The sequence below is a fragment of the Halichoerus grypus genome, chromosome 5 (assembly GCF_964656455.1).
Source record: "Halichoerus grypus chromosome 5, mHalGry1.hap1.1, whole genome shotgun sequence".
In the NCBI taxonomy this organism is placed as follows: Eukaryota; Metazoa; Chordata; class Mammalia; order Carnivora; family Phocidae; genus Halichoerus; species Halichoerus grypus.
The window spans coordinates 20,206,726-20,232,992 of NC_135716.1; the positions used below are offsets into that span (position 1 = coordinate 20,206,726).

The window sequence follows — 26,267 nt, forward strand, 5'->3', positions numbered from 1 at the left end:
TTATCAAATGAATACTTTATTAGAGTCATAACACTTATAAAATAAATTTCTTTTCATCATGGAGTTACCAGATTTTAAAACCAACACTTTCTCATTTCTACAGCATATACAAAGAAATTCTCAAATGCCGTAATTTTTGTTCAAGTGTTTTGTCACTCAATTCACAAACCCAGAACACAATTAATCTACAAATATAAGTATTCACAGTCAGATGAGTTTTAGGCTTGGTTCTTAATGATCTAGAAGCAATCCATTTATAAAAGTGCCACTAAAGCCATTTCATGAAATCATTTAATTTAATGCCACCAAGCACAGACCTGTTATACTTTGGAAACAAAAATAAAATCTCACAACTAAATCTAGCAGACTAGATTCCAACTTGAATGAACTATACCAACTTGATTCCAACTTGAATGAACTATATATCCTTATGGCACATTTATGACTTTGTAATATACAATTCATAATACAGGTTTAAGTGTGTGGTATGAAGCTAGAAAAACCAAGGAAGTCAGGTATTATAGAAAAGACAGGACATGAGTATAAAGTCTTAGACTGATTTCTTCTTGCCACATATTGAAACACGTCTTTATATCACAAACCAAACTCTGGTAAGATTCTTCTTTCTAGGTGATTATTATATAAATAGCATCTGATCACTGAGCATTGATCATGTGACTCATTCGGGATTGTTCTATGTTCTATGACATCTAATAGCACAACTTAGACAGGGCCCTCTTAGGGGATGACTCAGCCAATGAAAGCAAAGGGCTGAAGGTTTTGGATGGTCAAAGCCCTCTTTTCCCAGAGGAAGCCCGCCTGGGGCAGGAGATAAGTATCCTGCTTGGACATTATAGTGGGAGCTGGAACCTAACTCTCACTTGTTCTCCCATTCAAGCCATTTTTTGGCACCTTTCCACAACCAGGGTCTCTAACAGATGCATTAAAATATTTTTTGTGCAATTCAGCCAGAGACAAGTTTGTAGGATGCTGTTGTTACCAGTGCGAAACAATGGCGCTATTATTAAAACATGTAAGAAGCTTCAACTCTAAGTTATATCTAATACTCTATTCAAAGTTAACTGAGAAAGTAACGTGAAATGATTAGAAGTAAAAAGTTAACTCTTCAGGGAAGCTCTATTTGGCAAAGCCTCATATATCCACACACAAATATTCATATGTTCATGCACAGGACAAACAGCTGTATTCTGAAGCATAAATAAATCCAAAGTAAGACATAAGTAGCTAGATACCAGTTCCAGTAGTGGTGAATGGTCTCTGGGGATTTCATTTTAAGGATGCCGGATGAGAGGTTTGCTCAGTTGGTAAGAGACCCTTAGTTTGATTAAGCAACTAAGATTTACTTCATAAATTACTTTTTCCTGTACCCAACACTCTGCTTGAATTAGCCTGAAAAACTATCCACCACTTCAGGGGTAAGTACTTGACCATTAACACAAAGGCAATGTGATTATTGCATAATGAGGCTAAATATTATATGACTTATCTCGTTTTATACCCTTCAGGATCAGTTCAATAAAATACATAAAATATAACTAAGGTGTTACACCAGAGGTCGGCAAACTATAACCTACAGCCCACAGGCCAAATCCAGCCTGCTTCCTGTCTTCCTGAATAAAGTTTTATTGGGACACAGGCTCACTCGTTCATTTGCGTATTGCCTATGGCTGCTTTCACAAAGTAACAGCAGGGTTGAATTGTTCCAACAGAGACCGTATGGCCCACAAAGCCTAAAATATTTACCATCTGGACCTTTATAGAAAAAGGGTGCCAATCTCTGTTTTACATTAAAACAGTTTAGGGGGGAAGGCTATTTAAAACGTAGTTTGTTTTTGCTTTTCATTTTTTGTTTTTTACGGAAATTTCAGTTACCTATTAAAATTAAGGTTTAGGTGACTCAGCAATTAAAAGAGATACCCCCTTTTCATGAGCAATATCTGTATACTTTATGGATATAAAGGAAAATTTTCTTTAAAAAAGAGACAGATGTAAAATTAAAGGCCATTTCTCTATTTAACATCATAATAAAATTAAAATTCCATCTATGAAAAGAACCAAAACCTGTACTTAAATTCTCTCCATATACTAAACAAGTTTCTTTTGCAATGTTGTTCTATCTGGACAAAATGGTATCCAAATTGATCAGACACATAAAGTTGACAAATGAAACCAACACAGACCGTTAGTTTCTAAGGAGTGTTACGGTCGCCATCTTCGTAAAGCCAGACCCAAACTGCAACCATAACAAGCTGTTGTCACAAAGGCAAAAATCTAAGAAAAAGGAAACAAAAGCTCATCAGATTTACAACACTGACTTTAAGAAAACACTCATTCTAAGGACCAACTATCTGAGCACTGATCAACCTACCTAAAGATACTTCAACACTTATGAAAATGGTTTATAGTCCTCTTTTTGATGATGTGTACTCCTGTTTTACCCCCTCATATCATTAACCCTTCTTTTAAACATTCTGGCCCCTCATAATTTTCTCATTTGTGGATAGCCTTAGGTTGAACATTTGTTCACATGCTGGACTCACTTGTTAAACATTTATGAAACCCCCAACACGATATTCAAAAATTCATGACGAGGTGTCTATTCATACAGTGATTTCACAGCCAAGAAAAGTGCAAGTATCAGAACTTGAGGATGTATCAAATCCTTCCTGTGACAGTGGAAAGCGACTTTAGAAGTAAAGTAAAGCCGCAGAAATGAATCAACAGATTGGCATGGGAGATAGTTCTGAAACCTGCACTCAACTCTGAATTACCATCCTTACTATTTGACAAGGATTTCTTTAGACCAACTATGTGTACATCAGTACATTTGGTGCATATAAACAAATAGTAGATAGTGTCCTCACCCTTTGGGAATTCATGATCCATAGAAAACTATAAGACAAAGCAATTAAGTATGGTAAAACATTATGATTTAGTGCAGGGATCCTTTACCAGAAAACTCTAGCACTGAGAAGGAATACCGGATTCACCTATAGACCATGACCATTCTCTAACTGCCATTCTGCTATTCATTCTCCCCAGCCTTCTTCTGCTGGTTGTCTCTTTGATACATCTCTAATCTAGACATTGTCTGCTGAATGAGAATGACCACTTCTGATATCTATTATTAATGAAAATGAATTTTCCTCTCTCAGGTATACTAAAATAAAAAGTAAAGTAAGGGACTCAATGTAAGGTCACAAAAGAATGGCTCATATATTTAGGTATTATTAAAACTCAGAAATTAAAGATTCACTTCTGTGGGAGTGTATGGATGAGATGGTACATAATGTAGAACTGAAAGCATGTTGAGGTTTCCCAAGGCAGTTTCACTTAGGCAGAGAGAAAGGGAAGGATAACAGGGACAAAGTCATAGAAAAGGGTCAGCCAGAACAGAACCACACCATGGAGAACACTGAAAACTGGGCTCTCAGGACAAAGGAACGTTAGTGAGAAATTAATGACATCCACCATCCACTAAGTACTTGAGCACCTACTACTCTTCTGAAAGTGGGATCTTAGGGCAACTATAAATAGGCCAATTTGGTGCTACTTCAAGGATCTGAGAGGTAATGAGAATATAGCCTGCACCACTAAAAAGGAGGGCATTGAAGTAGTAAAGGAAAATCCAACGAGAATTGAGGACTCATAGGAAGGACACTTGGTAGGAAAAAAGTCAATTCCAAGTCCCTGAACTTTTCTTCGCTTCATAAAATTGTTAAAACCAGTGGTTTTCTAACTGTGGTCTCTGGATACTAAGGATCCCATGGCCGTGCCTCAGAGATGAGGTGGACAGAGGTGGCTTCAGGAGAAGGATGGACGGGCATCATTCAAGACCCTTTTCTCCCACTCCAACTAGAGCATACGTGCTCTTGCTGTCTGTATTTATTGGGTTTTCAGTAAGATTTCATTAAGTAAAACAGTTTTACTTCCTATAAAAGAAAGTATAAAAATCACTGATCTAAACTCTAAGCCTGTCGAAGCTGGAACCAGCTTCCTTTCTGTTGCAATCCACATATAGTCTAATTCATTGTAGACACTCAGTGAATTCTGACAAATCCTAACAGAGGCTTGGGAACCTGATGATAGTAGGTCTTAAAATCATCACACCTCCACCCTTCAAAACCCAGACTCTAGACCTGTGCTGTCCAATATGAGAGCCACCAGCCACATGTGGCTATTTAAATTTAAATGTAAATTAATTAAAATGAATGAATTAATGGATTAATTAGTAGCCACCATATTGAATCATGCATATATGGGATATTTCTATCATTTTAGAAAGTGCTGGTGGACAACACTGCTCCAGAAAGATTTTAATGGCTATATGGGGGAGTCCTGGGCTGTTTATATATACTATCTACATAAAATAGTAAAACATTAGTGTCACTAACTTGCTATATAGCCATATTAAATATCAACACATTTTAGGGAATGATTTGGATTTCTGACACTTTCAAAATTGTAAAAACAGAAATAGTGTAGTATTTCTTCAAATAACCTATGTCAGTAAAAAACAACAAACTCACTCAAGTATATGAATTAAGGAAGACTAAAAAATTCCAAAAATGTCCCCATGGAATGCATTTCATCTGTAAGTCATCTATTGTCATGGCGGGAATATTTACCCCCTTTACCCCCCTGGACTCTCCTCAGGGGCAGGAGCTGTATGTGGTTCATCCCTGTCCCCAACACCTCATCAGTTTCTGCCCTCATGGTAAGTTCTCTATAAGTACTCACTGAATTAAAATGAATTACAAGTAGGTACGGACCAGTGAAGAACAAATCTCCCTTACCATGTCTGCAGTTAGAGGAAGTAAAAAGCACAATGAATTCTTTCTACAAAATAGGCTTTGATGTGCCAGGCCAGCCGCAACCACGGGCTGGCTGTCCTTGGTGTCCGTGCTTCAGTGTTGGGGTCCACAACACCAGGGGGAAGGGCGGAACTTTGCCCAGGTCTACGTGTAATGCTAACGGCTACTGTTAGAGAAAGCGATGGCTGCCCAAGGAGTTTCTGGGAGACCACGACAGTGGGGGAGGGGGGCTGGTCACCTGGACTCATGGACACTCACTGTGGCTGCTACATTTATGTTATACTGGTTATCACTCAAGAGCGGTGACACAGTCATGGTCGTATTGCAGCGCAGATCATGCAGGGATGTGGTTGCCGCTTCCAGGAGAAAGGCTCCGAAGTAGAAGACAAACACTATAAAATGGTACACAAAATCCTGAAAGAGGAAGAAAAAAAAAAAAGACCTACAATTAAAAGTAATACTTTTATTTTCTGTTCCTTATTTCAACTCATGAGGTCTAGGTTCAGGAAGGTTAGAACACTTAATCAAACAATATTTAACCATATTCACCATTTACTCTGGCTGCCTGAACAATGTCAAGCTATTAGAATCCAAATGAAAACCAACCGAACTGCTGTAATCGGCATAGTGGCAAACTAATGTCCTGAATTTTATAATAAAATATATAATTTCAGACACCTTATTATAGTTATTGGATAAAAATCACATTATTGTAGTATATTATATAGTTACATAATAATATACATACACACCTTTTATAATTAAGTCTTTTATTTCTGAGCAATTATTATTTCCATCCGTTAGACTGTCACCCTATACACTGAAGAATGCAGAAGACCTACAACATCTAAGAATTCAATACCGTATCTCCTGATATTCTAAAAAAGCAAATTATATATCATATACTTCAACAAAAAGTATAGGACCTCTCAAACAAAACTCAGTTGTCATAAGGTGATTTCATACGTTGCTGGGATTCTGAAGCATTAACTCTACTGGAATTCACACTGTCTTACACGAACTGATATCCATCAACACACTGTTGTGTATTTTTGTCAACAGCTCCCAGATACCTGGTACTTTACATTCATTGTCATTCATCCTTACAACCACTATTTATTATACCCATTTTATAAACAAGTGATTTTTTTTTTAATTAAATGACTGTTCTAAAGCCATACAAACATAACCTTTTGAAAGGAGAACTCAAACCCACATAGGGCTGTCTGGTTCCAAAGTCCGCTTTCTTTCTTCTATCAAACTGTTACTGATACAGCAACATTACAGAGAAACAACAGTGCGCTGCCTTTGTACAGGCCCATTCAGCAAACAAAACTGATGGTGAGAATTGTTCTTACTCTGCCTAGAATAATAAGGAAAAGTTAACTCACCAGGAGTGGGGATTACAAAGGTACACACTAAAACCGTGTTCTACTTAACACCTCTAACGTAGAAGCTGACTCACCAATGCCTTCAAAAGACTGAAGAACTGCGTTATACACTGATCGTGTGTCTAATCGATAGCAGAAATGCTCAAACCCATGTTGCTATGCAACAGATGTTAACTGATGAAGGTCAAAGCCCAAACGTCCCTACTTTTAGGGATTAAAAGGAATAGAGCTAGATCTCAATTAGGAATTAAGATTGAGAGAAAAATATGTTTGAGATCATAGGTGCTCACCTAACTTACTGAGGCAGACCCTCGGAAGTGGCTCATATGACGTTAGAAGGGGCGGGGAAAATCTGGTGACATGGCCGCAGCTCTTGGTAAGACGAGGCTCTCACGCTCTTCACCAGCCTCGGCTCATGCCACCCTTCCATCTCTCTGAGCATCAGCCACTGCGACCCCGTTTTGGTGCTAGGGCGTACTCTATGTTTCAAGGCCGATGCTCTTTACTCGCACTACTGTGTGGCTGAAAAAGACTCTTCCCACCACCAATTACCGCCTGCACCTCCCCCCACCCACCATCAACTTTCCAGTCCTGCTGCTTTTGACTTCTTCCTCCTTTTCAGTAGTAATCAGAACTGATGTGCGGTTAAGGCTTCCCTGTCCAATCCTTTTCCTTCATCTTTTATGGGTGTTGTCATCCAATAAACGTCTTCTACTCCTAACTCTGTCTGACTTGGGCGAGGCTATCCAGCTATCCTTATCATCCTAGGGTCATATGTATCCTAAGGTGTTGGAGGAAAAGAACTGAATTCATGGCCACCCTGGCGAGCAAATCACTATGCAGGCTCCTGGACTTTAGAGTCAGGCAGGTAACCTGCAGTGGGGAGTTACACGTCTTTGTAAAGCAGCTCCTCATGTTCTACTGGGCCCTTGCACATCCGTAATCACGTTCTGCACACAGTCCCTTTTAAGAAAGAACGTGACATTCAGCTGTGAGGAGTCTAGTTAGCTGACAGCTTTGGCTTCGGTGGATTGGGGATCTGCCGAGGCCACATTGCTCCTGGCAGTCCCCAGCTAATGATGGTACAGTGGGGATACTGGTGCCTGGCCGCTTTTGCCTAAAACAAGACTCTTAAGGCAAAGACTGTGCTTCTGAGCTTCTTATTAATTTAGGCAAGACCGTCGATCTGCATCCCACTCTAGGACTTTTCTGTTTTACCCCATTTCCTTCCCCATCACCTTTTACAGGTGTTATCTCTCCCCCTACCCCTCAAAAAAAGTCTCTTGCACTTTTTTCTTTTCTTTTTTTTTCCTAGAGACAGCATGAGCAGGGGGGAGGGACAGAGGGAGAGGGGGAAAGAGAGAATCTTAAGCAGGCTCCAAGCTTAGCATGGAGCCCGACTTGGGGCTCGATCTCATGACCCTGAGATCCTGACCGGAGCTGAAATCAAGAGTCAGATGCTTAACCACCCCAGCCACCCAGGCACCCCAGAATCTCTTGTACTTTTAAATTCATCTTATAGTCTGCTTCCCAGTGGACCTGAGATGATAGATATGCTCTTCTAGTATCCTGAACACTCCCTGCTTGGCCATTAACATAATTTTGACTAATGCATCAATTGTATAATTATTTTTTTTAAAGATTTTATTTATTTATTTGAGAGAGAAAACATGAGCGGAGGGGAGTGGCAGAAGGAGAGGGAGCAGACTCCCCGCTGAGCAGGGAGCCGACATGGGGCTCCATCCCAGGACCCTGAGATCATGACCTGAGCTGAAGGCAGACGCTTAACCGAGCCACCCAGGCATCCCTGTGTAATTATTTCTTTACTGACACCGTCTACTACAACAAACTCTGAGAGCCACTACAGGCCTGTCTTGCTCACCACTGTATTTCAGGGCCTACTACAGGGCCAGGTACATATCAGGTGCTCCGCCAAGACTCCCCACCACAGGAGAGCCACATCCATGTTTATATTTGGCCATCCTGGACATCTCATTCCGATTCCTGCTACGTGTGGAATGTGTGTAAGAAGGTCTTCCACAGATTTTCGCTCGTTGTTTTGGACAAGGCACATTGTTTATGCAAAACCAGTGGTTCTCAGAGGTAAGCACGCCTCAGAATCATCTGAAAAGCTTGTGACAGCACAGACTGCTGCGTCCCACCTTCTGAGTTTCTGACTCAGGATGTCTGGGTGGGGCCGGAGAATCTGCTCGTCTAACAAGTTGCCAGGTGCGGCCGCTGCCACTGGCCAGGGACCACCCTTGTGAACCACCTGTCCTGAGTGCTTGGCACCTCCCCATCAGCAGATGGCCCCAGCCCCTTCCTTTTTAAATTTTTTTTATTGTTATGTTAATCCCCATACATTACATCATTAGTTTTAGATATAGTGTTCCATGATTCATTGTTTGTGCATAACACCCCGTGCTCCATGCAGAACGTGCCCTCCTCAATACCCATCACCAGGCTAACCCATCCTCCCAACCCCCTCCCCTCTAGAACCCTCAGTTTGTTTTTCAGAGTCCATCGTCTCTCATGGTTCTTCTCCCCCTCCGATTTCCCCCCCTTCATTCTTCCCCTCCTGCTACATTCTTCTTCTTTTTTTCTTTCTTAACATATATTGCATTATTTGTTTCAGAGGTACAGATCTGAGATTCAACAGTCTTGCACAGTTCACAGCGCTTACCAGAACACATACCCTCCCCAGTGTCCATCACCCAGTCACCCCATCCCTCCCACCCCACCCCCCACTCCAGCAACCCTCAGTTTGTTTCCTGAGATTAAGAATTCCTCATATCAGTGAGGTCATATGATACATGTCTTTCTCTGTTTGACTTATTTCGCTCAGCATAATACCCTCCAGTTCCATCCACATCGTTGCAAATGGCAAGATCTTATTCCTTTTGATGGCTGCATAATATTCCATTGTATATATATACCACTTCTTCTTTATCCATTCATCTGTTGATGGACATCTTGGCTCTTTCCACAGTTTGGCTATTGTGGACATTGGCCCCAGCCCCTTCCGAGTCTCCTTTGTATACTCCTGCTCTTCCGCCAGACTTCCCGATACTCACACCGCCCAGAGTGCGGCCCGCTTGTCTTCACTTTTTGCTCAGGTAAACAACCTTAAGCAGAGCGTGATTTTTTTTTTTTTTTCCCAGCAACAAATGACTATCCCCCATATTCTTATCTTAAGCCTAGGTTTGCTCCTCAGGTCAAATTTTTACTAAATAGTTAAAAAAAAAAAGCTACATTGTAAATAGGGGGATCTTGGTTTCCACAACAACAGCACGAAAGAGGGACAAAAGCCACACCGAGCTTTATCTTCCTCAACCATAAAAATGAGAACAGTAATAGTCTCCGATAGGGAATTGTCATAAAGATCAAATAAGTAAAGGAATGGCGGGACAGAAAATATAGCTCAGGACATTCACAGTATTAAGTGATGTCCATAACAGGCAAATGCATGCCACCTACTTTGGGGGAATAAAGTGAAGCATGTTTAATTGTACAGGACTTTTTTTTTTTTTGGTAGCTCTTATTTTTCTAAAATATATCTTGCCTTCATACCCCACCTCTCCAAAAATGGAAAATAAGTATGGTATCTCTTAAAGTTAGGCAAAATGGTATTTCCTCAAAAAAAAAAAAAATACAGAAAAACCATCTCAAAAATCAAAATCTGCTTCTTTCCTCAAATTAGAATAGGGCAAGTTTTTAGCATTTAATATATGTTATTATATATATTACATATTATATTTTTATTTCATCACTTACACCAAAGTTAGAAAGCTTGGGAAAAAATACTGAAGATTTCTACCACCACAAATGTTAATTCAGCCTCATGATCAACAAAAGCTAGAAGCTATGAGTATTTTAGTTAATATCCCACAACAAATACTTTTAGAAAAGAAATTCTTCATCAAAACGCATTCTTGCTTCCTTCACGCACTGTACACAGGTAACATTAAACTGTTATCACAAGGGGAAGCATTTTTTGCACAGTGAACGTCTCACAATTCCAGAATGCAGCAATTAAAGATGGCTACCATCTGGTGCTGACCCCACGGTATGCATGGCTCGGAAAGTTTTCTGGCTGAGAGTATACACGATACATCACAAAACCCACCAAAAGCAACTCTGGTCAGAAATGACTGATGATGTGGAAAATCACAAAAGGAGAGGAGAAAAAAAAAAAAAAGGAGTCCATTCTCAATATGGCAAGCGTTTAAGTCAACTCCGTAAAGGCATGAGTTGGCTCTTGGAAAGTATGTCCACCGTGACGAGGCCGTGCTGTGTGCTGTGTGGGGCCGCCACCATTTCCTCCCTCAGTACGAGTGGACCGTCCCAGCTAAAGAACCCCAGGATGAACTCTCTGCAGGAGACCTCTGCAACACACTGGCTGGTCTTCCCAATTTCAGGTGCCCCTTTTGTAAAGTGGTTTAATTAAAAAATAACAACAACAACACATTCTTACATTTTATTGTCTGAACAACAAATATAATGTTACAGATAAGGGGGGAACCTAACAAATATATTAATGATGTACTCAATCTCAGAAATTAGACTCAATATAAACAAAAGGAAAAAAGATGGTATGAACATATGCCTAATAAAGGAGGGATGTTGGAAAAATATTTAAACATTGGTACAACATGTGCATCAACCATCAGAAGCAATGCTGGGCCATGCAGGACCCTGGAGACTCACTACTTAGTAACCCTTTAGTGGCTGGGCTACTAGGAAGTCCAGGAAGGTCCCAGAGGAAGGGCCAAGGTGGCGGGGAGCACAGCGCTTGGGGAGAGGTAGCAGGTTGGGGCGATGACTATGTATTACCTAGTACTGAAGGCTCTACTGGTACCTGCTGGCCAAATACCATCTCTGAGCTTAGTACCTGAAGAGCCTGGTGGTGCCTACCAACCTCAGGTAATGACTCATTCATTCACACATGATTATGGGAAAGCCAGGCATTTAGAAAGAGGAGATTAAGCAATCTATCTGAAACTTACATAGAGATTTCTGATCTTCATCACTTGACCAATTATTTAGAAATATTTTCTTATCGTTAATGAGAAAGCAAGGCAAAGACGTAGGAACACACTGCATCAGCACCCTAAGAAACAGAAGGACTTCCTGTGTGTGTGTGTGTCTGTGGAAATAATTTTTTACCTTAAGTTTTTATTTAAATTCCAGTTAGTTAACATACAGTGTAATATTAGTTTCAGATGTACAATCTAGTGACTCAACAAAAGGACTTTCAAAGTTACAAACTGCAAGACGTGGCATACTTAAGGAATTATGATGATTATGGATCATATGCTGTAAATCAGACCCAATGCTGATGAGCACTTTAGAATGCATTAATTCCAGGTAGGTACTATTATTACCATTTTACAGAGGAAGAAATCGGAAGTCATAGAGGTTCAATACTTTGGCCAAGGCTACACAGTTATTAAACAAACCAGACCTAACTTCAAAGCCTGTGCAAGATTATAACCCTTGCCCCATACTTCCTTCTTAACTTTACACTAACCATCTGCCCCTGGGCTGGTTTAATGGGCAACCACATCCACTAGACTTCACTGCTGATAACATCTGGGATGATGGTTCTCCTTACACTCTGTAACTAAGAACATTTTTTAAGATGCCTAAGGTCCTTCCTAAAGCTGGTGAATACAATGTTACCATACCTGAAAAGAACAATATAAGTCTGACTAAAGGGTTGATTTAAGTTTCTAACTAGCAACTGATTGAAACGTAACAGAGGTTCTTCACGAACTTCATTAAAGCGCTGTAACAGAGGTTCTTCACGAACTTCATCAAAGCGCTGTCCGCCACAGACTGGAATTCAAGCTCCACTGGCCATTCCGAAATAGTCTCAGAGATCGAATAGCCATAAGCATGAAAGAGGCCCCCTATATTATATGGGAAAAGGGAAAGTAAGTTGATCCAATTTAATGGCATCATAATTTTTAAAATTATGTTGATTATAAATTCATTTCTTAAAATTATCAATTCTTACTAATTTAGGGCAGGAATTAAAAATAAATATAAACTATCCCCTTTTCTAAGTATTTAGAGAACAGAGTATATAGCTACTGGTTTTCTGAAAAGAATGTATGTATTTAATATTTGAAGCAGAAATCAATGGAAAATTTCAAGATCTATGTCACAGCATCCATCTCCCAAAGGCACCTCTTCAATAGTTCCATAACTGTAATGCAATTCATTTGTTGCATGAAATAAAAGGGTCTTTGAGTAAAGGTCATCTAACTCACAAAGGAGTAACAGAAAGATGGCTCGGCTCTATTGACAGAAATTTCACAAGCTGGGAGCCTGCTGTCCAGCAACGCGGCCACATGGCAGCACAGTGGACCGGGACTCAGACCTTTCCTCTCTCCCTGGAGGCAACAGAGAGAACAGGGGACCAGGCATTTCAGGACAGAGTAAGATATTTAAACGTTTCTCGCATTTTCCTGAAATAGACCTAAAAATCCCTTACCAGGAAGTTCCAGTTGGCATCAATCTGAGTCACCATGCCAGAGAGGAACACGCCCAGGAAGAGGAGGGAAAAGATAAAAGCCGTCACAGACACGAACATGACCCATCCTTGTAGCAGAGGTAGAGGAACGTTGGAGGAGGCGACCAAAATCCAGACGAGTCCCCCGAACAGCTGCAGGAAGGAAGAAAGATGTCACGGTTGTGGGCAACAGAAGTGAACATGCTCGCACCCCTGCCTCTTACCCTTGCACACATTCCCGCCACCCCGCCCACTGCCTTTCCCCTGTCCTCACGCGGACGCCAGCTTCCCCACCCAGCGCAAGGCCAGCGCTTCGGCTCCCAGGTCTGACCCGGAGCCACACCTGCCTCTGCACCTGCCTCCGAGGTGGACTCTCGTCCTCAGCCCGTGAACAGACACAGAATTCTTTCATTACCTGAAAGCATTTTCCTTTGACCCTGTTGCCTTTCTAACAATTTCCTTTTCAGTCAACCATTTCTCCAAACTCATCTTTGCTCGGTCCCCACCTTCTATCCGTGAGCTTGGACTCTTCAAACCACTGGCTTCTGCCCTCACCGCTTCTCAGAGAGTTTATCAGCAAGGATAAGCCATATCTTTCCAACCTGTCACTTCTAATGGCCATGTGCCCGTCCTTATCATGGTCTGTTTTCACATGTGAGATTACTGCCTCTGTCGAATAGCCACAGCTACTGTACGTGGTAGTCAACACAACCTACCTGAGTTATTGCGACTCCTCTGCATGCTGGGCATGGGAATCAGGACTTTGGATATTCACAGATCTAATGTGCAGGAAACATTTACTGCCTGTCAGGTGCTGTTCCGGGAGCTGGGAATAAGATGGTAAACAAGCTACACTTCGTCTCTGCCATCACAGAATTCACAGTCCCTTACAGGAAAGAGGCTATTTTTTTTTTTTTTAATTTTTTTTTAAGATTTATTTATTTATTTACTTATTTATTTGGAGAGAGCAAGTGAGGGAAAGGGCAGAGAGGGAGAGAGAGAGAGTCTCTCAAGCAGACTCCACATTGAGTGCAGAGTCCGAGGTGGGGCTCAATCTCACCACCCTGAGGTCATGACCTGAGCCAAAATCAAGAGATGCTTAACCAACTGAGCCACCCCGACGCCCCAAGAAAGAGACAATTAAGCAAGTGAGTAAAATGCTGCTTCATACATGTCACAATTGGGCAAATACTGGGCACTGCAGGTTCACAGATGGAGGCTCTAAAATTCCAGAGCTGGAAACTCAGGAAACACTCCCTGGAAGCAACCACCCAAGGGACAAAGCTAGGGAGTTTAGCGGCAGGAAGAGAAGGCTGTCCCGGGGCAGGAGGCCAGCCCTGAGCGGATCTGGTAGAGCTGAGGGGCAGGGCTCAGCACGACGGGAGCAGCAGCTACCACGTGGGGGGACGGCCAGAGGTGAGAGCTGGAGGCTGAGCTGAAAGGCCCTGCAGGTCCACTCAAGGAGATGAGCTTCTCCCAAGGGCAATGGGAGGTCATAGAACCCCTGAGCAGGAACTAGCATGACCCAATTTGTATTCAAAAGCTTCTCTCTGGCCAGACAGTAATGGATGCGGGGCTGAGGGACCACAGATGAAACTGTTAGAGCCACGGAGCACAGCCCAGACTGGAGCAAGGAGCACAGAGGAGAGTGAATGGACTAGACAGAAGCTGAGAAGTGGTGGCAGGTGGTGACTGATCAGACAGGGGACATGACAACAAAAGAACAGATAAGGAAGAAACCCAGATTCCTGGCTTGGGCAACTAGGAGTGAGGGAGAAATCACAGGAGGAGAAACAATTACGGGGTAGAGATGGTCAGTTTTACGAACGTAACCACAGCAGCCTCCTCTAAGCTACCACTAAAGTGATGGAGGCTACACATCCTTTGCATGGCATTCCATAACCGGTCTTTCTCAGCCTTTGTCTCTTGCCACGAAGCCCCTCACATTTTACATTAAAGAAAAAAAATCCACAGTCCAAAGACAAAGTGCTTTTGCTTCTGAGTAGCCTGACGTATGCTGGCTCTGAATGTCATTCCCTCCCCATGTGTATTTGAGAAACCGGAAGAGTACACCACCCCAAAAATCTTTCCTGACTTCCACCCCATGCTCAGGTGTCCCCGCTGTGCCCTGGGCAAGCTCCCTATGTGGATATGTTACACTGATGAGAAACACTATCGTTGGATGGCCTGGCTCCCAGTCCAACCGCACTAGGAGACCTTCTGGGCCGCCAGCCACCTTACAGGCCTCTGCACCTAAGCCATTTATCCACGGACAGAATGATCTCTTCCTATCAGTCAGGCACTAGGCTAGAGTTGGCGGTCCAAAAGCCTAGGCTACAGCTACACACCTGTCCTGAAGATACCTACAGGTAAGTGGGAATCAACCCCAGCCCCCCACCGACCACACACACACACACACACACACACACAGGTCACACTGCAGAAACATGCCCACCTGGCATGCAGAAGGCTCGCCAATATTTGCTTAGTAAATAAACTCCAAGTGTCCAAGAACAGCTAGAACTCTACATATTAAAAACCAATAACCATGTGTATCTTGCTTCTTAAATATCGAGATAATAGCCAAATTGCACAAATTGCTAAAAGTTAAAATCATAAGTTCTAATTCTAAACAAAGGCCAGTCATATAATCCATTACCACTTTGAAAAACATTTTTGAAGGCATAATAAATTATCACTTGAGTATAACTGCAGCACCAATCTAATCAATTTATAATTGGGGTAGCTGGTATACCTGAAGTCCTAATTTCAAATAAAACAAAAAAGATCAGAAAAATTAACAATCAACCCGCAAAGTTTTATGAAATAAGTCTAAGTCATGAATATTAATGCATATTTAAAAATTTTAGCCACAACCTTATTAGTAGCTATGGAAGAAATAATGTTCCTGGTAAAAAGATTTTCTACTCTTTCATACTGTTTACTAAATATTTGAAGGTGATAAGAGCATCAGATCTTTCCTTTTTTTTTTTTCAGCATCATCTTCCTGGTAACCTTTTCTTACTCTCCCACTACAAATAACTTACGTTACTTTAAATACTATTTAAAAAATATACGTTGCTATTCAATTATCTGTTAATTAAAGAGTTGTTTATTGAGAACCAAGGTGCAAGTACACAGGGTAATAAAGATCAATTGGCCATGTTTATTAGGGCAGGCGGACTCAGATAGAAAAGCATAATTATAGGACATAGGGATTATGATAAATTGACTCTCTGAAGAAGGGCTATATGATCCCCTGAAATTAAAGAGGGCATTTAATAAACCCCGACTGGACCTCAAACTGGAAGGCCTCAAATCTACCGCCAGGCACTGTAGAAGAATACTCAGGGGGAAAAAAAAAAAAAGGCGAGTTTCTGTCTCCAGGAGCTCTAGATTAGGGAGAAATAGACACCATCAAATCTGATTCAGGAGCAGATTGTGGTGAGTGCTATAAAAAGAGCCCCACACAGTGTGCTCCGAGAGACTGGGAGAGGAGAGAAGAAATATAGTGGGAGGCGTGGAGAGAGGGAGGTGTGGAGAGAGGGAGGCAGGGGAGGCAGGTTTTGAAGCAGGCTTTCAGGGTAGACCAGGGCTTTGACAGCAGACGCTGGTGTGAAACAGTACAAATGAACCATTCTTGTCACACCCAAAATTACAGCCCTTCCAACAGCTCAAAGGCTCGGAAAGGAAACGGAACGCTTATATGACCAGAGAACAGATTCGCCTCCTCACCTGTGGCGTGTGCGCTGTGTGGGAAGGGGGCCGGGGCGGGAGGACGGTGTATGAGTGCCCCTCCCCCTATATCAGCAACCCCCACCCCCACCCCACCCCATCCCTGGCTCCGTGAGGCTGTGGGATCCAGACTAAAGTCCTGCTCACCACAGCAGCTTTGGGAGGTGCCGGAGGGATGGGTCAGAGAAGAGAAGGGAGGCCACCAGGGAGACCCACCTTCCTCCCTGCAAGACTGTCATGCTGGGGGAGGGGGTCACTGGGGCTTTGACATGGTTCTTTCTTCCTTGCTTTAGGATTTCCTTTTGTCAAAAGCTACTTTTTCTCCCTGAGCTTCCCAACTTGGCTCCAACTTCAAAAACTGATCTTTTAATAACACTACCACTGTCCACGTTATTACATTCACTTCAGCTAATTCTGGGCATTACTAAGCTGAGAGCATTTACCAGCCATACTGTAATTATCAGCATCCTAGTTTAGTACAGGTGACTCTGGAGAGAGCCTTGTTTTCTGAGCACAAAAATGGTTAAAATCTGAGGGAGAAGAGCTGATAAAGTACCGTAGCAACTACACGGTACACACACTATGAAGAGAGGTGGAATGCCATGTCTGCCCACGTTTTCTCCTCTTGGATCTGAATCCACATTCCGACCTCCTGTCTATCACTGCCTTCCATCACTCTCCAATGCCCTAAAAAGTCCGGTAATTACATATCAAACTCCCCCAATGCACCCCATTTTGACATTTCTTTTTTTTTTTTTTTTTTTTTAAGATTTTATTTATTTATTTGACAGAGAGAGACACAGCGAGAGAGGGAACACAAGCAGGGGGAGAGGGAGAGGGAGAAGCAGGCTTCCCGCGGAGCAGGGAGCCCGATGCGGGGCTCGATCCCAGGACCCTGGGACCATGACCTGAGCCGAAGGCAGATGCTTAACAACTGAGCCACCCAGGCGCCCCATTTTGACATTTCTTTCAGGAAGTAATAAGCTGGGGCTCATGCCTCTGAACCTCAAGCTCTACCAAAAAGCTGACCAGACTCCCAGGTCTGTTGCAAAGGCCAAAGCTTCCTAGAAGTAGGTGTCAGCCTTCCCCTGTGACTCAGTTCCCCCTTACCCCCTGAGCTGAAATTCAGGTGTACCTGGCAGACACCTGGAGTGCTCAAGTACGTGCGGAGCTGCAGTTATTCAATGCGACTCTGTCCTAAAACCACAGATCTCCTCTGCGGCTTTACCATATGTTTATCGCCTTGGCTTGGCTCCTGCAGCCCGCAAGGGCGTGACTGAATCGAAGCCTTCCCATAAGAAAGCCGTGGAAGTTTTCCTCCACACACCACACTGAAGTGAACCCTCCGAGTTGGACTTAAAATGTGTTTTCACTAGGAACCGCGGACTGGTGAGAGCCTGCAGCCCCGCGGGAAAAGGTGGTGTTGAGCCAGAAGCAACTCTTGCAATATCTGCTGCTCAGATGGCAGATTTCTCAACTTGTCTCCTGTCTGGATGGCCTTCCGTCTCTAAAGGAGTCGTTTTGCAAATACCCTTTTGTCTTTGCCAATGTCATTTGTTTCCTACTAGCATGCTTTTAAAACATGCCCTCCAACATCTGAGCTAACAATCTGCAAACCCACCTGACACCTTCATCTTAGTATATACCCTTATTACTGCACTAACGAAGTAAACAGGCCGGTGCCTACTCTGACCTATTTTTAGTCAACGTTTGGAAGGAGAACAGGCAAAGGTAAGTGAACCTGAAGGTATGAAGGACTGGTTAGACTACCCCTAAGGAGAAATACTTCATTATTTAGAACTTCCTGTATATAACATATAACCCTTTCTTTCCAATTTTCCTGCTATTTATAGACCGAGCATTTCACCACTGTAGCAGTGAGAATGAACCACCCAGCAAGCCTAGAGAGAAAAACAATGTCTCTTAGTCTGGTTTATAGAGTGAGCTTGAGTGAGAGGTTGAAGATGATGAGGATAATAGAAATATTAGCTAGCATTTATCAAATGCTTATGCTCCAAGAACTGCTCTAAGGGTTTCATTTGTACCAATTTAATCCACACAAACACTGAGAGATAATTACTATTATTATTCCCATTTTACAGATCAGTGGAAGTAGACAGCCATTAATAACTTGCCCTAAGTTACACAGTTAATAACCGTTAGAAGTGGGGCTTGAACTTGGCAACTGGCTTCCAGAGCCTGTGCTCTTGACATTATGCTGTTGTGCCTCCCTCAAAGGTTAGTGTTCATTCTAGAGCAGGGTTTCTATCCTTTTGCTGTGGACTGGCTTGCTGGAGGTGGGGGGGGGGGGGTTGGTTCCCTATCGAGAGAGAGAGAGAGAGAGAAAGAGAATGGGTGCACGCACATGAACAGTGGGGAGAGGCAGAGGGAGAGGGAGAAGCAGACTCCCCGCTGAGCAGGGAGCCCGATGCAGGGCTCGATCCCGGGACCCCGGGATCATGACCTGAGCCGAAGGCAGATGCTTAACTGACAGAGCCACCCAGGCGCCCTCCAAGATTTTTTTTTAACTGGGCACATACTTCGGTCAACACATACGACTTATAGATGTGCTTCCGAGGCAGTCCATAAATGTGTAAATTCATTCACCGCGTGACTGTGGTCAAGTGGTAACAGTACTGAGCTACTGCTGTTGCCTCTCCAAGCTCACCTTCTTCCCAGCTCCACTACTTTCCCAGCTACCCTAGCCTGGCACTCCAGCCTCTCGTCCCTTATCCCCTGCACACGAGTCCATCATGCTGGTCCATGCTTCTGCCTAGCACGCTGCCACCTAAATTTTCTCTGGGTAACTAAACTCTGGTAGCAGGTCTTCCAGAAAGACTTCCCTGGCCGGATGCCATCCCTCAGTGCTTCCATGGTTATTGATGTGTGTATCTTCTATAGCACTTACAACTACTGGTTTGAAATCACAGGTGCATCTGGCTGTTCTGCCCACTGGATTGTGAGGTCAGAATCAGCAGCATTGCCTGAAACATCACTCTATGCTCAGAACCCACGACAATGCTTTCTCCAGAAGAGGTTCAATTGCATTCTCCTTGAAATGAATGAAAACCAACCAGTGTTTGTAATGAATGGTTCTAGAAGAAAATGCTCCAGAAGTACAGCTTGAGATGCTCAGAACACACTGCTGTCTGGAGCCTAGCTCATTCCCTGGTACATGGTGGGTGTTCGAAAATAGGCATGAAGACTAGTGAAGCAGGAACACGTACCTCTCAATTTTTAAGTTATTATTGGCAACACCCACCACCGAGTACAGGATCTCAGGAGGCGGAGATGGAAAGTTATGGGGAAGTTGGCAGCTTTTGCCAGTCTAGCTCATGACACCCCATTTTCAATCTTCGGGCCCCAAATTTGTTCAGTTCACCTATTCTACTGCAATTGCTACTGGAACTCTTGACCAGGGTAGTGTCCATCTCACGGTTTACCTGCCCCCCGCCTGCTCCCTCCATCAATCCCCATCTGTCCTCTCCCCATGCGGACTTCCATCCAAACTGGTCCTGGTCCTGGACTAGCCCTGGTAAGTACAAGCCGGCAAGGTGTTTTTGTTTGTTTTAAATCAGAAAAAGGAAAACAAGACAAGTTCTGGGAAGCAATGAGAACTAACAGATATAGAAGAGGCCTCTGTACAAAACTTACTAATGCAAAAGAAGTTTTACTTTTTAGACTCTCGTTTGAAAGTTTAAAAAAATGTTTGAGAATACTAAAAAGAATTTGGTACTACAGTCTTTTTTTTGTTTTGTTTTGTTTTTTCCTCCCCATCTGACCCAAACTTCCATTTTGGTTTCTTAAATAGCCGGTGCTAAGCCTAAAATGGAAAGCACATCTTATAGGGGAGAAATACGTACTGGCCCCTTTTTATTCTTACTTCTAATTGCCCTTGATTTTTAAAAATCCTCTTTTCATGTTTGTGGGCAACTAGTTATCACCTAGGTTAAAAATGCCCATGCAGGCCAATGCCTTGACATCAGCAGGAACCCTACAAATCATTGCCTCTTTTCTTCCTTTTCACCTCCCTCCTTCTAGAAGCTATTATACAAAAGTTAAGAATGTCATATATGGTGACTCTTTCATATAAAAGAGGACACAGGAAATTCAGATCAGACTGCAGATCCCTGGAGAAGAATCATGACATTTTAAAAAGTTGCTCAGGACATCTACTCCAAAGCTGCCCTTCTCCACGCCAGCCAGTTTCTCTAGAAAATTTTCACGCACTGTCCAGTTCATCCTGCAGATCCAACAGCATCTGTCAGGTATCATGCGTGCAGGATAAGGTGTACACCAGCCTGGTTCCCGTCCTTTGTCGTTACACAGTCTTTCCTATTCGGACTTATCAACTCAAATATGCCATGTTCACCGCGCCTACTACCAGCTACAATGTTTCTATAGGGTTCTGCAAAACCAATCTCCTCTCCTTGACCTTTTCCTTTGAAGCTCAAAGTCAAGACGTTCAGGAACCTGATTTAAAGTTTTCCGTATTGCCATGCTTCATGTTTCGTACAGGGCTGCCAGTCAGGGGCAAACAACTGCTGAAAATAATTTTTGGCAGGGGCATCAGTTTATTTTCTCTTATGAAATTTTAAGGACTCTTTACACATGGCTGGAGATTTTTAACCCAGAGGTGAAGAGGAAATCTTGCTTATAGAATTAAAACCCTTTTAGAGAGGGAAACCTATCCACAGAGAGCTCCTCTTACCATTGCCAACATACAATGTCCCTGTGCAACTCAGATTCTATTTTCTGGGCAAGAAAAGGAAACTCTATACATCTGACCATTTATATGTTAGTCCAATGTCAAAGCTCTGGGTTGAAAATAACCTGAAATCCCTTCCACAGATTGCTCCACATGACTGCACATGCCTGCTCCAGAGCCCCTCCCTCCCCATCATCCTCTCGTTAACATTTGCTTTTCTGGCATAATTCCTCTGAGTTACATCTTATATTTAAGTCTGGCCTAGTATCATTTCAGGACACGCCAAACTTTGCGTACTTGGTTGACCTTCTAAACGTCAAACCTGTCTCTCTTCTTCTCTACTTCTTTCATTTGTCAAGTTGTCATTATCCCTCATTCAAACCACTGAAATAAGCCCCTGAGCTGATCTCTCTGCCTTCAATCTGTTTTAGAGCCAAGCCTCACTACTCAAAGATTTCTAAAACACAAGTATGATCACGAATGCCCCTGACCTTCAGCAGCTCCCCATCCTACGCCTTGGCCTACCATTTCTCAGCACATCACAGCTCAGGCCCTACCTGCTCTTTCTCCTTCTGCCACCTTCCCACAAGTTATGTCAAAAACCAAAACAAACTAACAACCGCCAGAACCTTCATGCCATGGTTTGTCTCGTCTCTAGGGTTTACACATGCCCTTGTTTCTACCTGGAATTTTCTTCCCCACTTTTTGTGTCTATTGAATGTCTACCCATCATTTAAGACTAAACTCAAATGTCACCATCCCATTCAAGCTGTCTGTCCTGGACTCCTCAGTGGCAGACATGCTCTACCCTGTTTTTCTTTTTTCTTTTTTTTTTTAAGATTTTATTTGAGAGAGAGAGAGAGAGAGAGCGCTCGCAAGCCAGTGAGCACGAGTGGGGGGAGGGGCAGAAGGACAAGCGGACTCCCTGCTGAGCAGGGAGCCCAAAGCTGGGCTCCATCCCAGGACCCAGAGATCATGACCTGAACCAAAGTCAGATGCTTAATCGGTTGAGCCACCCAGGCACCCCTCTACCCTGTTTTTCAATAGTACTTTTCATGAACCAATTTTATCGCTTCAAATACAGCACTATAATTCTTTCTTGACTTTATACTTCACAATATAGGAATTTCTTTTAAGGGTAGGAGCTATCCTATTTTCAGGGTATAAAATAAGGCCTGATACATAGCAGATTCTTAACTATTTCCTGAATAACTGAAAATTACTGGGACATCCACAACACTGCAGGTTGAAGCATGTGAATACGAGTCCTAGAATATCTCCCATAAAGGAAAACACTAATGAATATCTTGGGGAACGTGGGCAGTTTCCCAAACACCGAAACCATGAAACACACTGAATTCAATATATTGACCTTTATTCTCTGCCATGTTTAATACTGTTACATCTAATCTTTCTTGTGCATTATACAAGGTAAGCTGAGGAAAGGGACCCAAAATATCTTCTTCAGCCCAATAGTACAGATGCTCCGATGTCATTTTCTTATGAACAGACCTGCCTGGAAAACACTTCAGCTGTAGTTCACTTTCCATACTTCTTTCTTTCTTCCTTGAATGGTAGTTATTTTTACACATACCATCTCAACTAGGTTATATGTTCTTTCAGGTGATGAAAGGTCTAAACACCTTTTTTTCCCGGAAGAGTGCCTTGCACACAGTGGGTATTCAATAAATATCCGACAAATGACTTAGAAAACATTAATTCAGGAAACCCTGAGAGAATTTGAAAATGTAACTTTGAAGGTGATGTTTTCCCTCCTAAACTAAAAGGCTTTGCATTGCAAAAATAACTTAGTATTAAGGTCTTCATGGCAAGCATAGCTCGGTGCAAAAACTGAGGGGCTTACAACCTACATATCTGGAAGTGGAACACACCTATCTCAAAAAAGCACACCATGCATGTGTGGTTGCAATCTTCTCTACCTACAGAGCTAGTGCTATAAATTGCCTTACCTGGTGCTGTTAGGGGGGCGCTGTTTGCATCTTTGGAATTCTCTCTCAACAAGTGGCTTATACTTGAGAGATTATGAATGGGTATGATAAGGGGGATTGAGATTGAATTCTTTATGTAAAATTTGAAAAAAATACGTTGAAGTATAGTTGACATACAATGTTATATTAGTTTCAGGTGTACAACATAGGGACTCGCCAATTCTATACATTACTCAGTGCTCACCACAGTGAGTATACCCACCATCTGTGAGACTGAATTTTCTGAGCAAGTTTGATCTCTGCTCTCTTATAATATAATCCAATATCTTCTTCTTTATCTTCAATAAAGAAATATGGGGGCAGGGGAGAGGAAAGAGAGACTTCTTTGTATGTATGGGCATATAATCCAATATCTCTAAGTGGGGGGAAGGGTAAGAGCCAAGAAGGAGCTATAGTTTGGCTCCAATAAGGTCTGTTGTTTCTCTGAGGTCACCAGTTTCATTGGACGATTTCGGTTCTTTTATTTCTGCGGAGATGGGTTGGGGAGGAGGGAGGATGATATTCAAGTAAAGAGGTAAGGGAGGCCTAGATTTTAACCTATCACATATGTTTGGCCATAACAAGGGAAAAGTAAACTGACATGGCTTTTGGAAGTGATGCTATTCTATGTAGGTAAGTAAGAAGCCAGACGACGTGAAGAGATAAGAGGAAAGTCTGGCTACTTCTGTGAGCCTAGGTCCCTACTAGAATGGGGAGGGGTAGAAGCTCTCGCACAGGGAGAAAATTCATATTTGCACTATTGCTGTCTTGTCCACAGGGCCCTGATAAAGGCCGCTCTCAGTCCCAGCCATGACTGTACCCCAGAACCTCTGGGGAGCTTTTAGAAGAACCGGGCTGACTCTGGGCACCCCCCAGAGATTCTGATTTAATTAGTCTGGGCCAGTCACCGTATTTTTTAAAGCTGCCCAAGTAATTAAGTACAGCAGAGTTGAGAACTAACTACTGGGCCAGACAAAGAAATATGGGGGCAGGGGAGAGGAAATAGAATAAATCACTTCCACTTTTTCCCCTCAGAATTAGGCAGTGTTTCCAACAGTGTGACAAGACCACGGACGGTCCTTGAGACAGTATTTGATTTGATGGCACATGGATGAGACTTCTTTGTATATATGTCCATATATCCATACATGTACCCTTACATATCTTTACACATATACATGCATATGTAAATATGTAAGTATATATTTGAGTAAATATTAGAAAAATACCCCCAGTATATCAAATTTGAGGATTCATGTGTACTATTGTTTAGGATGAGGCTTAAAGTAAGTACTAAAGTTTAGGAAGGGAATTGAAGTGAACATTCTGTAAATTCTAGTACAGGTGGAATGCGGATTTGGCACAAACTTGTAAAAGAGGTATGCAAACTACTGGAGTTTAAGGAACACGGAACTAAAGCAGCCCAGAACTTATACAAGCTTTCTCCCCAGATCCTACTGTTCTAAGCGCATCTCCCCCACACACAACAGAGCCTGGGCCCAGTGCCATTCTCTCCCTACTCTTCTCACATGGATGCCTGCGCCTCATCCCAAGCATTCAGATGCTTCTGAACTGGGCTCAGACTCAAACCAGCCTCTTCCAGCCTCGCCATCACGATCCGATTACTGATGTCGTAGCCTGTAACTCACTTGTCTCCTTTTTCAGATTCCAATCTGAGCTAAACTTAACTTAGCACGCCTTAGCCACCTTGGCATAATGGAGCAGAAAACCAATGCTCACAAGGCGTTCCAGCCCCACAAGCACAAAAGTGAAACTGAAGCGACCAAATCGAGGTTATGCAAACTCAAAGGAACAGGTGAGGGAAGGGAGACAAGAACTCCTAGCCAACCAAACAACAGCCTGCAGGAAGGGCAGGGACTTGCTAACACTGCACTCTGGATTTGCCATTCTCAGAGCGTGATGCAACCTCGAGTTGCCCAATTTATGTTTGCACATTTCCCCTGGTCCACAGCGAGTTCCAAAAGCTTCCAACTCCATAAAATTGCGTTTAAAAAGTTTAAGTCTCTAGCCCCAATAAGGTTGCAGGGTGGCCAGGTGACCTCACCTTCACCCAATTTAAAGTGTGTGAGAAGGTGTGGAGCTGCACAGGTCCACTAGGAAGCCAGAAGGTTCATAGGTAGGCAGCGAGGAACTTGACAACCACGTTTCTACCTTCCCTCTGCCACTCTAGCACCCACTGGATTAGAAACTGCCAAGGGCACGGTTCATGCTTGACCTTTTCCCCTGCCCTGCCTCCTAAGCCCTGCTCCTCTCCCCAATCCAAAGGGCACAAATAAAGACAAGGGGGGTGGGGGGAGAAGGCCCAGGTCTTAAGCCCACCTTCTCTTCCTGGTACCTCCCGCCTCGGCTTTTCACATCGTGGCAGCCTCCAGGTCACTCAATCATCGGCTGGCTACACCTTTGCACCACCCAACAAAATGGCAGGTTAGCAACAGGCGAGACCGAGAGCGCCTGCTCTAGCTCTAGCCAAGCGCGGCCCCTGGCCAAGCCGCCGGTGGTCTCTGGCGGTGCCCCAGGCCGAAACGTCCTTCCCCTCTCAAAGTCCCCAATCCTGGGCCCCGCCGGGCCGTCTGCTCGCTCTCTCGGGGCGACTTCTGTCCCCAGCGGGGGAACAGGTGCCAGCGTAACAGGTGCCAGGCGAGTGGGCCCGGGTTCGGGCTGCGCTAGGCAGGGAGAGGGCAGGACCCCGGGAGGGGCGCAGGTAAAGGCCACGTCGAAGGGAAGGGAGCTGGGGCGCGCGCAGAGGGAGGCAGCCCGGGGAACAAGGATGCCGCTACCCTTCCTCGCTCCCCGGGTGCGACCGTCACCGAGGCTGCCCCACTTACAATCTCCAGGCAGACGAAAGCACCCGAGTAGGTCCGCAGGATGTCCGGGCCGGCGGGCAGAGTGATCCGGGGCGCCGGGAAGGACACGGCGGGGTTCGGGGGCGGCGGGACTGGCGCTCCGCCGGCCGACATGCTGCCGCTGCCGCTCTGCGTCTCCGCGCGCCGCCGCCGCCTCCCTCCGCCCGCCTCCGCCGCCCGGGCTCCCGCCGCCGCCGCCGCCGCTCGGGTCCGCGGGGTCCGGGCGCGC

General features: G+C 43.7%; 1 protein-coding gene across 2 annotated transcripts; it reads right to left on the reverse strand.

Moving 5' to 3' along the window:
* On the reverse strand, positions 1-26,267 carry MAL2 (mal, T cell differentiation protein 2). 2 transcript variants are annotated; one of them, XM_036120289.2, is made up of 4 exons: positions 26,021-26,267; positions 12,726-12,896; positions 5,074-5,249; positions 1-2,292 (listed from the first exon to the last, which is right to left on the reverse strand). In XM_036120289.2, the coding sequence occupies exons 1-4, from the start codon at positions 26,150-26,152 to the stop codon at positions 2,277-2,279; spliced, it is 495 nt and encodes a 164-aa protein (XP_035976182.1). In that variant the 5' UTR covers positions 26,153-26,267; the 3' UTR covers positions 1-2,276. The 2 variants fall into 2 exon arrangements, with proteins under 2 accessions (XP_035976182.1, XP_035976181.1); XM_036120288.2 differs by having other exon boundaries at positions 5,094-5,249; positions 26,021-26,263.